Below are 8851 nucleotides of genomic sequence, written 5' to 3'. Positions count from 1 at the left end.
GTATAAAGGGAGTGCTGGCACTCTGCACAGCAACTGCATGTTTATTCTTTTAATTTTTACGGTTTGCTTACGAGGTCGCCTGCAAAAGGTCTTGATGACACTTTAATTATAGCCTACAGTACACCTATAGTCAACGGTTGGGAACCACTTGCAGACTATAGGTCAATATGCTTGCATGCCAACTCTGTTATGGAACAAAGATTGAGTCTTCAAATGACACCGCCACATCGGTTGATCTGCATTGACAGAAATAGGTTGGCCCATATATAGCCACTAAAAGCGGAGGTGGTGCAGGACGTTTTTGAGAGTAGGCTAACAGAATGTAATCATTAATTAAGAGGCCTGAAACTATACATAATCTTAACATTTAAATTAATAGTAAAAGAACATTTTAAACGTTTGCTCTTAATCTACACCGGTTTATCCGTCTTCATGTCGTTATCTAAAGTTATGTCCATAGAAAAGGGCCAAGGGTCACGTGAACTGCTGCTATAGCAAATACAGCAGGCCACACAGGACTGAAATAAAGCCTGTATGGAGGGAGTGGCCGCCGGGCTGTCCCCACCTGGTGACTGCGTGCTCGCTGTGTTTACGTGCGTAACGCTACGTTGACCTGCATAACGTTGCCAGGTAACAAACGCTTCGCCAGCCGTAATCCATTGGGCCAATGGGTTCCAAATATGGTTAAGGGAAAATATTTATTTTACGTCGAAGGAGGTAAGAAGTTAAGCGTTGCCTACATTCACGGCATGAGGCGTGCATATTGTTTAGTTAATTAATTCTTTCGTTGTTTTGTTTTTTTTAAACGCCGATTCGTGACGCAAATAAGTCAATGGAGCAACGCCAGAGAGATGATTGAAAAATAATTGCAAAACTTTGATTCTGTCTTCCTTTTTTAATTCCTCTCTCTACCTCTCTTGCTTTGAACATAAGTTTCACCTGAATAGCTGACTTGACATTTCTCTGGCAAACCCCAAAAGCATGTGTAGGTAAGAGCTTTGGCCCGAGACTGAACTAGTTTCAAGATATGCACCGTGGCTGTGTCAACCGGCCATTTGATGTAGTCTACTTGTCTAATTTTCCTTCTTCTCCTCTGCTCCATGGCTAAGCAGCACCAGCTGTAGTTTGGAGGCAGAGGGTGTCCTAGGGGAAGCCGAGCCCCACCAGAGAGCAGCCCTGGCCATCCAGAGAGCATGGAGGAGACATGTGGTGGGTGTGTGGGTGGGGTGCTAGTGGATAATAATGATAATAATAATAATAATAAATATAAAAAAGCACATGTTCATACAGATACACTGCAATGAACAGTGGTTATATTATGGCGTACGGTGGCACCCATGTTACACAGATCTGTATAGGATCCAACAAAAAAACGCACATAGACATTAACAAACATTTGAATGTTAATGTGATGGAAATACCATCACCGCTTTATTTCAAATTTAGGACACACGGGTCTACGCCTACTTGAAAGGGACGATAAACTTCCGTTACCATGGAGATCCACGCGGGCTGCTCAAATCCGTCAATCCCCGGGAGGTAAGATAGGAGCCAATCAAATCAATGAAAAATCTGTCAGGAAGTTGAATCAACTCATCAAATATTCACGGTAAGAAGTGTAAAACCTTACTTAAAAACTCCCAGGTAGTCCTCAGGTGTCGTGAAATAGTGAGTGCTTGTTCTGATTCGACACTAACCACCAGATGGACATCCGTGTTTTCCAGGCTGCTCTGCTGGATGCTGCTGCGGGGGTGTACATCCGATTCCGTCTCGGTGGGGTAGGATCAACCTCTCGTTTCGGTACCTCGTGCAAAAATCCCCAGGCAGCAAAAACTCCACAGAACCATCAAAGCCAACAATGTTTTTATATCTTCCTTTAATCACACTGTTTTCTATTTAGCAGTCATCATTTAGCTGACATCATTTAGCATCATCTAACTGAAAGATGCCTACAGGTATACGCCTCTGTTTTGGGTCCAAGTCCCCCTAAACGCCGTGTTTCTCCTTCAGGTCAGGTTCCCTCCTAGCATCTACTATAAAATCTTCACCCACCGACCCATTGTGGACATGTGCGCCAACAGCCCCAAGGACTACACCCTCCCAGGCCATAAGTGTCCCGTGCCCAGGCAGACACACAATGGCCTGCCCCTGATCCCGGAGAACCGGTCCACATGGTACCGCAGGGTGGAGAACAATGGCTGGCGGCTGCTCTCCGGTAAGGTGAGACAGTTCCGGGTTAGATTCCCAATGTCCGCAGGCAGCCGATTTGTAAGCTTCCTCCAGCCCTACCTGCCTTCTCTTGAATGATCTGTGTCTGGATTCACCATCACAAGTCACTGGGTAAAAAGTGTTTTGAGAAATTACTTAATGGTCATACATTGTCATACAAATGAATGCATTGTAAAACCAGTGTCTCGGACCCCATATTTAATTATGATAACCTGTAAATCAGATTAAGAAGAGTTAAAGCCTTTAATGCACCTAGTAAAGAGCTCTGTAAGGTAGTATAATCTGGGCCGTAGCCAGGATTTGAATAATAGTGAGGTCCGGGATGGGGTTAGGTGGTTTTGTTGAGCGTGCGGGGGGTTGGCTCGGCTCGTGCACACACCAACAGATTACACACACGGAAGACACAAAGTAACAAGTCTCAACTGAATTAAGCATTTACTTAATTTCCTTTTTTTATCTCCTGCATGATTATAGGTTAGGGTAAACAGATCCAGCAGAAGCAAACATCCTTTCCAAATGTATCCTCAACTGGCATTGGGTTGGAATGTGGCAGGCACTGAATGTGCCTCTGGCTACCCCTGTGCCATCAAAATCATCAAAAATCAGTGTACTCTTGTTGTTGACAAAAGCTGTAGGCAGAACATGACATAGACTTTAAAACAATCTTCAAGTCGAGACACAGCTTCTACCAAGCTTGGCCCTCTGCCACAGGTTAAACCTTTTCCCTAGTTCTGGTTTCACCTACAGGCTGGTTATCATAGTAAGAAAATGACTGGTACAATTTGTGTTTTTAAATTGTTATCGTTTATTATTATCCCATTGAACAGCTGGGACCCCTGTGTAACCCCGTGGAGCTCGACGCTGATAAAAAGATGGAGTTCCACCATTGCAAGCTGCAACGGCGGCGGGATTTAGAGCAGAGGAGAAGAAAGAGGAAGATAGAATGGATGAGGCAGATGTGAGCGGTGGAGCACGATACAACTCCCTTCTTCCCTCTCTCTCTCCCTGCTCCTATATGTCTCTTGCCCACTGCCTTTCTCTCAGTTTACTTTCTACCTCTCGCCAATCCCCCTGCTCCGCTCCTTCACACACAGGTACAACCACGGTAGGCACCTGCAGGCACCTGCAGTGGATCCAGAAGAGGCTGTCTTGGTGGAGAGGTCTTTGCAGGGAATGATCCAGGACGTGGAGCGATGCGGAACAGCCAATCACAGCTCAGACTGGGAGGTGGACGAGCTCCAGGAGTGGACCACCGTGCTCAACTTTGAAGAGTAAAGAAAAAACGATTGACCTCGGCTTAATATAAATATTTCATATCTGGGGGAAAGGGACTTCTGGGTTTTTTAAGTGGAAGTTGAAGGTTTGGGGATTCTAAAGTGAAGTGAAGGTATTTCAGAAATGCTAGCAGCTGTCTGTAAACATTATCCACATTGTGTCTAGACACACAGTGTCTACTGGCCTACATGCATCTTCTATTGGGCTGACAGGTCGGCTGTGTTTCATAGGTATGTGTTTTTTTTTTTGCTTTACAGTTACATGACTGAGTGGACAAGCTTGGCGCTCAGTCATTCTTCGGAACACTTCATAGGTAAATCCTTTCTATTGTTCTCCCTTTCCTTTGAAGGGACACAAAAACATTCAGTGTTTACCTGTGGTCTGTAGGGATCCAATGGTGAGCAATAGTGCAGTTATCGGTTCAGTATTGTTACATATGGAAATACTGCCATCTACTGACCTATGGGGGGAATACCAGGTAGTAGTAGTAGTAGTAATAGTAGAGGGATCTTTCTATTCACTTTCTTAACTTATTTGCGTACTAAATAGTGTATCAAATAATTGTAAATAATGATTACAATTATGTAGCAGCTCATAGTCCCTGACCATGAAAACATCTTGTGTTATATCCAATCGTTTCATTTTAAGCCTGTGCAAAAACGTACTGGTTTCACATCTTGCCTTCTATCAGCACCACAGCAGCGTTTCCCTCATCTCCATCGAAGAAATATATGTGAGTCGGATGACGAGGACAGCTACAGGCAGGGTTCGAGTTAGGTGTGAGCCAGTGGGAGCTGAGCTCCAATAGAGAGAGGTCTGGCTCCCATGAAAGCAGCAAACTCGTATATCTGTGGGGGTCTCTGAAAATACTGTAGCATAAACATTTGATTACAAATAAAGCTATTTTCCCTTCCACATACAGAGTAATATTGACGTTAAAGTAAGGGATAATAGAACGCCGGTCATTATCGGGAAAATAACCCCACACAGGGCGAACCGGACTCCGACGCGAAACGGAGGTGTCTTGCTTCGACCTGAAGGGGGTAATTTCGATAATGAGCGGCTAATTGCCAAACGAAAAAATAACTTCACAAAGTGTCTTTTTACAGTTTATTTGTTACCATTCGTAGTGTCGATCAACAGAGGAATAGTCAGCCAAAGACGTTGCTTAGCAACCGACGACGCCGTTGTGAAGGGCCCATGCAAGTGAACGGAGCGTTCCATGGCATTGAGAAGAGTCGTGTCACATTATATATTTACTATATTTACTTCCTATATTTACCCCCCCCCCTCAACAACTTCAAGAGACCCCCACAAAGATGGAATCATAACTCGAACCCAGGCTACAGGGGTAACTGCTTCTTTGTCCATTAGACCACACAAGATAAGTTGGTGTGTGAAACCGATTGTAATGGAATATTGCCCAAATTGAAAATAATAAAACAGTTCACTGTCATACCAATCTTGCATTATATCTCGCAATCTTTTTGTAATCTATAATTTTATCTCACTTTCAGGTGTAAATAGTCAAGCTGGATCTAGTTTCGAAGATGGAGACTAAACCATGTATGTGTGGCCGAAACCAATAAAGCAGAACGGTCAACTAACTGTCTTCAGTTTCAGTTATTTGTTGTTTATATGAATTTGTAAGACATACATCATTATATGGTGTTATAATCCATAGCTAAATTTAGGATAATACTGGATATTTATTTTCCTACATTAAATACCGTCCCAATTTTAATGAATTCAGTTCTTTGAATAGATGGAACATCTGCGAATGTGCTATGCTCTAGCTGTCTGAAAAGAAAAGTGAGGGGGCACCCGGATTTGAACCGGGGACCTCTTGATCTGCAGTCAAATGCTCTACCACTGAGCTATACCCCCTACCATGCTCCTATCGACGCAATATCAGTAATCAAAAATATTCTTAGATAGGAAAATACACTCTAATTTGCATTTTAAACATATATATTGATTCACTCTATATAGTGCTTCCAAAACTGATTAGCGTATCCCTGCTTCTTTACCATATCGATCGATGTTACTACCGTATAATATTTACCCCGCCGAAACCGGACGTTTCGTCACAAATGTGCGACGTTAGCGGAAGTTTCTAATTTCTCCAGCAAAAGCGAAAGAGAGCAAAGGACTGACTATGGTATAATATTGTTTTATCTATTTATAACTCGTCTGTATTTCTGCAACCAAATTGTGTATTGTGTCATCTACTATTATCGAAAATGTCGCTACGAAGGCGTCCTCATCCTTAGTCCAATAGAGTTGGATGTGTAGCCCTGCTTGTTGTGAATCTGATTAGTCACTTGCGTCAGGCTAGCAAGCGTTAGCATCAAGATCCAGTCTCTTATAACATGTCGTATGTACTTATTTCTCGAATTATCCGGTAGGACTTGAAACATCAACATGTGGGGTATTCTTTTCTGTACTAGAATACTCGAGGACTCCGCTCCCAGCTGAAAGACAGCGTGCCGGTGACCGGCTTCTGCCCCCACGGGTCCTATGGGGTCCAGGACACCCTCCGCAGCGGGTAAAGCCGCCACGAGATGATAGTCGAGCCGTGGTTTTATTTGCCCTTTGAATGACGTCTATCGTGTGGGAATCGTTTTTTTGTTATTGTTTTATATTTGTTGAAATATGGGGTTTTACCAGAATGCTGAAACTGCCCCAGAACAGACTATACAGGAAATACAGCCATGTGAAAGTCTTAAATGATCATAACAAATATTTGAATGGGTAACCCTATATTTAATAGCCTTTTCTCTGTGTAAAAATACACATTTGAACGTGATCAAATGTGTCCCGTCTCCTCTTTAAATGTGTGCATTTGTGTTGCAGGTTTAGCAGTGTAAAAAATGAGATCCTCCCCAGCCACCCACTGGAGCTGTCTGAAATGAATGTAAGAGGATTACGCAGCAGTAGACTGAACACATTCACCACGAGTCCGAGAGACGTCCTATTCAATTGAACAACGGAATTGTGTTCAGTAAACAATTTTAAGTTATCTTTATATTCAGTATTTAAAGTAGTAGATATGGCTTTAATACTGTGATCGTAATCACAGTATCGTAATTCAAATCGTAATTCCATACAATATAGATTTTCTAATTTCAAAATACATGGCTGTATCTGTTAAATGTCACATTAAATGTAAACGTGCATACGAGTTTCACGTGAGTGAAAGGACAGCCAACAAATGCATCCGAACGATCTTTGAATATGTTCATATGTGATTGTTTGTTTTTCTCTGTGTGCAGTTCCAGGTGAACCAGGAGAAGATGAATTTCGCCACAGTCAGAAACATCCAGGGTCTCCACGCGCCACTCAAACTGCAGATGGAGTACAGGGCGGCCAGACAGGTAGACTTTAAACCTACACGTCGCTTTGGCTCTTGGTGTTCTAAAGGTGTATCACATCTTGGTTTGTTTGGCCATTAACCATCCCTGTAATCTTTTTTCCCGGTAGATTCAGCGGCTGCCGTTTTTGCCGAGTTCCAATCTGGCCTTGGACACGCTCCGAAACAGTGACGAGAGCATCGGCTTTGAGGACATCCTCAACGGTAAGAACCCGCTGCAATATGGCACTCCCTACTACTTGCATCCTCTTCTGCGAGACCATTATGACGCAAACGTCCAATAACACTTTAAAATATATTTGAGCGACGCTAACTGTGACCCCCCCTGTGCTGTTCTTTGTTGCTCTATTTCAGATCCATATCAGAGCGAACTGATGGGCGAGCCTCACATGATGACGGAGTACCAACTTGGACTTTTATAAGAAATGAAACCAGGATACAAATCATATACTCGCCTCCAGATATAAATTCCATTGTGTTATTGTCTCTGCTGGTAGCTTGTTTTTTCCCATTTGTTTCCTGTCATCTGAACCTCAACAGTACTGGTTGGACCGATTTGGTTGATGTACCTTTTTTGTATGGTTGCTGTACCCTCATCCTCCTGTGTTTCTAATAAACCGTTAACACAAAAATAAACGTACCATTTACTTTTTCATAGGTTATCGAACAATCATCCAATAGGAAATGTATATTACGTGAAGGAGGAAAAAAGAGTCGCTTTCAAACTATGTTTCAGACAGAGTATATTTGGAAGTACAAAGGACTGAGTTGTCGAGGCATACATTTTTTTTATCATTTAAAGCAATTGTGCAAACTCGATTCATGTAAATTCCAAGTTTTCGATTCATAATTTACAATAGTTGACTGATTCGATACTTGAGTACCTCCGCCCAATCCCTACTTCCGCTCAGTCAATTTCAAAACAAAAGTACCTAAAACTCGCCCTCTTCAACACAAGATCCCTCAACAATAAAAGCCTCATTCTCAACAAATTTATCACCGACAAGCGACTTGACCTCCTGTCTAAATGAAACTTGGCAAAAAACCCTGGATTACTTTGAACCCAACCAAAATACCCCTGTTGAATATTCTTACCTGGACAACCCACGCTCTGAGGGCAGAGGAGGGGGTATTGCTGATGTTTACTATCAAGACCTCCAACCCACCACACTCTCCATCCATGCTGCCCCATCATTTGAACACCTGGCTTTCAAACTACCCAGCCCCAAACCTCATCATTTCAATCATTTACCGCCCCCCCAAACCCAACCCATCATTCCTACCAGATCTCTCTGAATTCATCACTGCACTATCTTCAATCTCGCCATCTATTTTACTCCTCAGTGATTTCAACCTCTGCATTGACTCCCCGGAATGTTAAAACGCTATGGACTTCCTGGACCTACTCAACTGCTTTAGCTTCACCCAACACATCAACTCTCCCACCCACAACCGTGGGCACATCCTAGACCTGGTTTGCTCCACTGGCCGCCACATCCACAATGTTTCCAGCAATGACCTCTCCATCTCTGACCACTTGGCCATCTCAGTTGTTATTGACATTCCCGCCCCGAACCCAAACAGAACCGCAAAATCACTTTGTTAATTCCATCTGTCCAGTTTCTCTCTCCACCTACATATCAAACACTCTCTCCGGCCTCACCTTTCCTGTAAATCCAGCCCCCATGGACCTCGTCAACATCTACAACATTTTTGCCACCATAAATAAACTCCTCAAACCCAAGGATGACATCTCATCCTCATTCACCCCGGAGAAATGCAATAACTTCCTATAATTTTTCCACTCCAAGATAGAAATCATCCACAACCAGCTTGCCACCTCCTCTGCCACAAGCCTTGACTTAGAACCTCCACTTCCTTCAACCCCTGACCACCGGCTTTCCATCTTCTCACCCATAACCACAGCAGACCTCTCAAAAATACTCTCCACCATGAGATCTTCCACCCCCCCCC

At 43.3% G+C, this 8851-nt stretch overlaps 2 protein-coding genes and 1 non-coding gene across 8 annotated transcripts; 2 read left to right on the top strand and 1 right to left on the bottom strand.

Annotated features, from left to right (window-relative positions):
- The first annotated feature begins 537 nt into the window (after positions 1 to 537).
- Positions 538 to 5111, top strand: LOC132452231 (protein MFI-like). Of its 6 annotated transcripts, none has more exons than XM_060044708.1 (11): positions 538 to 717; positions 934 to 989; positions 1113 to 1209; positions 1447 to 1609; positions 1725 to 1778; positions 2016 to 2220; positions 3057 to 3187; positions 3324 to 3500; positions 3762 to 3817; positions 4196 to 4237; positions 5022 to 5111. In XM_060044708.1, exons 3-11 carry the CDS (start codon positions 1194 to 1196, stop codon positions 5063 to 5065), a joined length of 888 nt encoding a protein of 295 aa, XP_059900691.1. In that variant the 5' UTR covers positions 538 to 717; positions 934 to 989; positions 1113 to 1193; the 3' UTR covers positions 5066 to 5111. The 6 variants fall into 6 exon arrangements, with proteins under 6 accessions (XP_059900691.1, XP_059900689.1, XP_059900693.1 ...); XM_060044706.1 differs by having other exon boundaries at positions 543 to 717; positions 1447 to 1539; positions 2011 to 2220; XM_060044710.1 differs by lacking the exon at positions 5022 to 5111 and adding an exon at positions 4810 to 4995 and having other exon boundaries at positions 543 to 717; positions 1447 to 1539; positions 2011 to 2220.
- A 208-nt stretch (positions 5112 to 5319) lies between these two features.
- On the bottom strand, positions 5320 to 5391 carry trnac-gca (transfer RNA cysteine (anticodon GCA)). The gene has a single exon. It is a non-coding gene; the product is annotated as a tRNA-Cys (tRNA).
- Positions 5392 to 5507: 116 nt separating this feature from the next.
- On the top strand, positions 5508 to 7513 carry pomp (proteasome maturation protein). The gene is made up of 6 exons (XM_060044712.1): positions 5508 to 5665; positions 5955 to 6052; positions 6361 to 6421; positions 6780 to 6881; positions 6988 to 7081; positions 7232 to 7513. The coding sequence occupies exons 1-6, from the start codon at positions 5663 to 5665 to the stop codon at positions 7297 to 7299; spliced, it is 426 nt and encodes a 141-aa protein (XP_059900695.1). The 5' UTR covers positions 5508 to 5662; the 3' UTR covers positions 7300 to 7513.
- Positions 7514 to 8851: the final 1338 nt, after the last annotated feature.

Source organism: Gadus macrocephalus, chromosome 23 (genome assembly GCF_031168955.1).
Source record: "Gadus macrocephalus chromosome 23, ASM3116895v1".
NCBI lineage: Eukaryota > Metazoa > Chordata > Actinopteri > Gadiformes > Gadidae > Gadus > Gadus macrocephalus.
This window is presented reverse-complemented; position numbering and strand designations above follow the sequence as displayed.

What these genes read in the sequence shown, in the direction of transcription:
- LOC132452231 (XM_060044706.1), top strand. An exon ending in GAGCATGGAGGAGACATGTG is followed by an intron (nt 1,210 to 1,446) that starts GTGGGTGTGTGG and finishes TTTCAAATTTAG; the next exon opens with GACACACGGGTCTACGCCTA. An exon ending in ATAGAATGGATGAGGCAGAT is followed by an intron (nt 3,188 to 3,323) that starts GTGAGCGGTGGA and finishes CTTCACACACAG; the next exon opens with GTACAACCACGGTAGGCACC.
- pomp (XM_060044712.1), top strand. An exon ending in CAGGACACCCTCCGCAGCGG is followed by an intron (nt 6,053 to 6,360) that starts GTAAAGCCGCCA and finishes TTTGTGTTGCAG; the next exon opens with GTTTAGCAGTGTAAAAAATG. An exon ending in CTTTGAGGACATCCTCAACG is followed by an intron (nt 7,082 to 7,231) that starts GTAAGAACCCGC and finishes GCTCTATTTCAG; the next exon opens with ATCCATATCAGAGCGAACTG.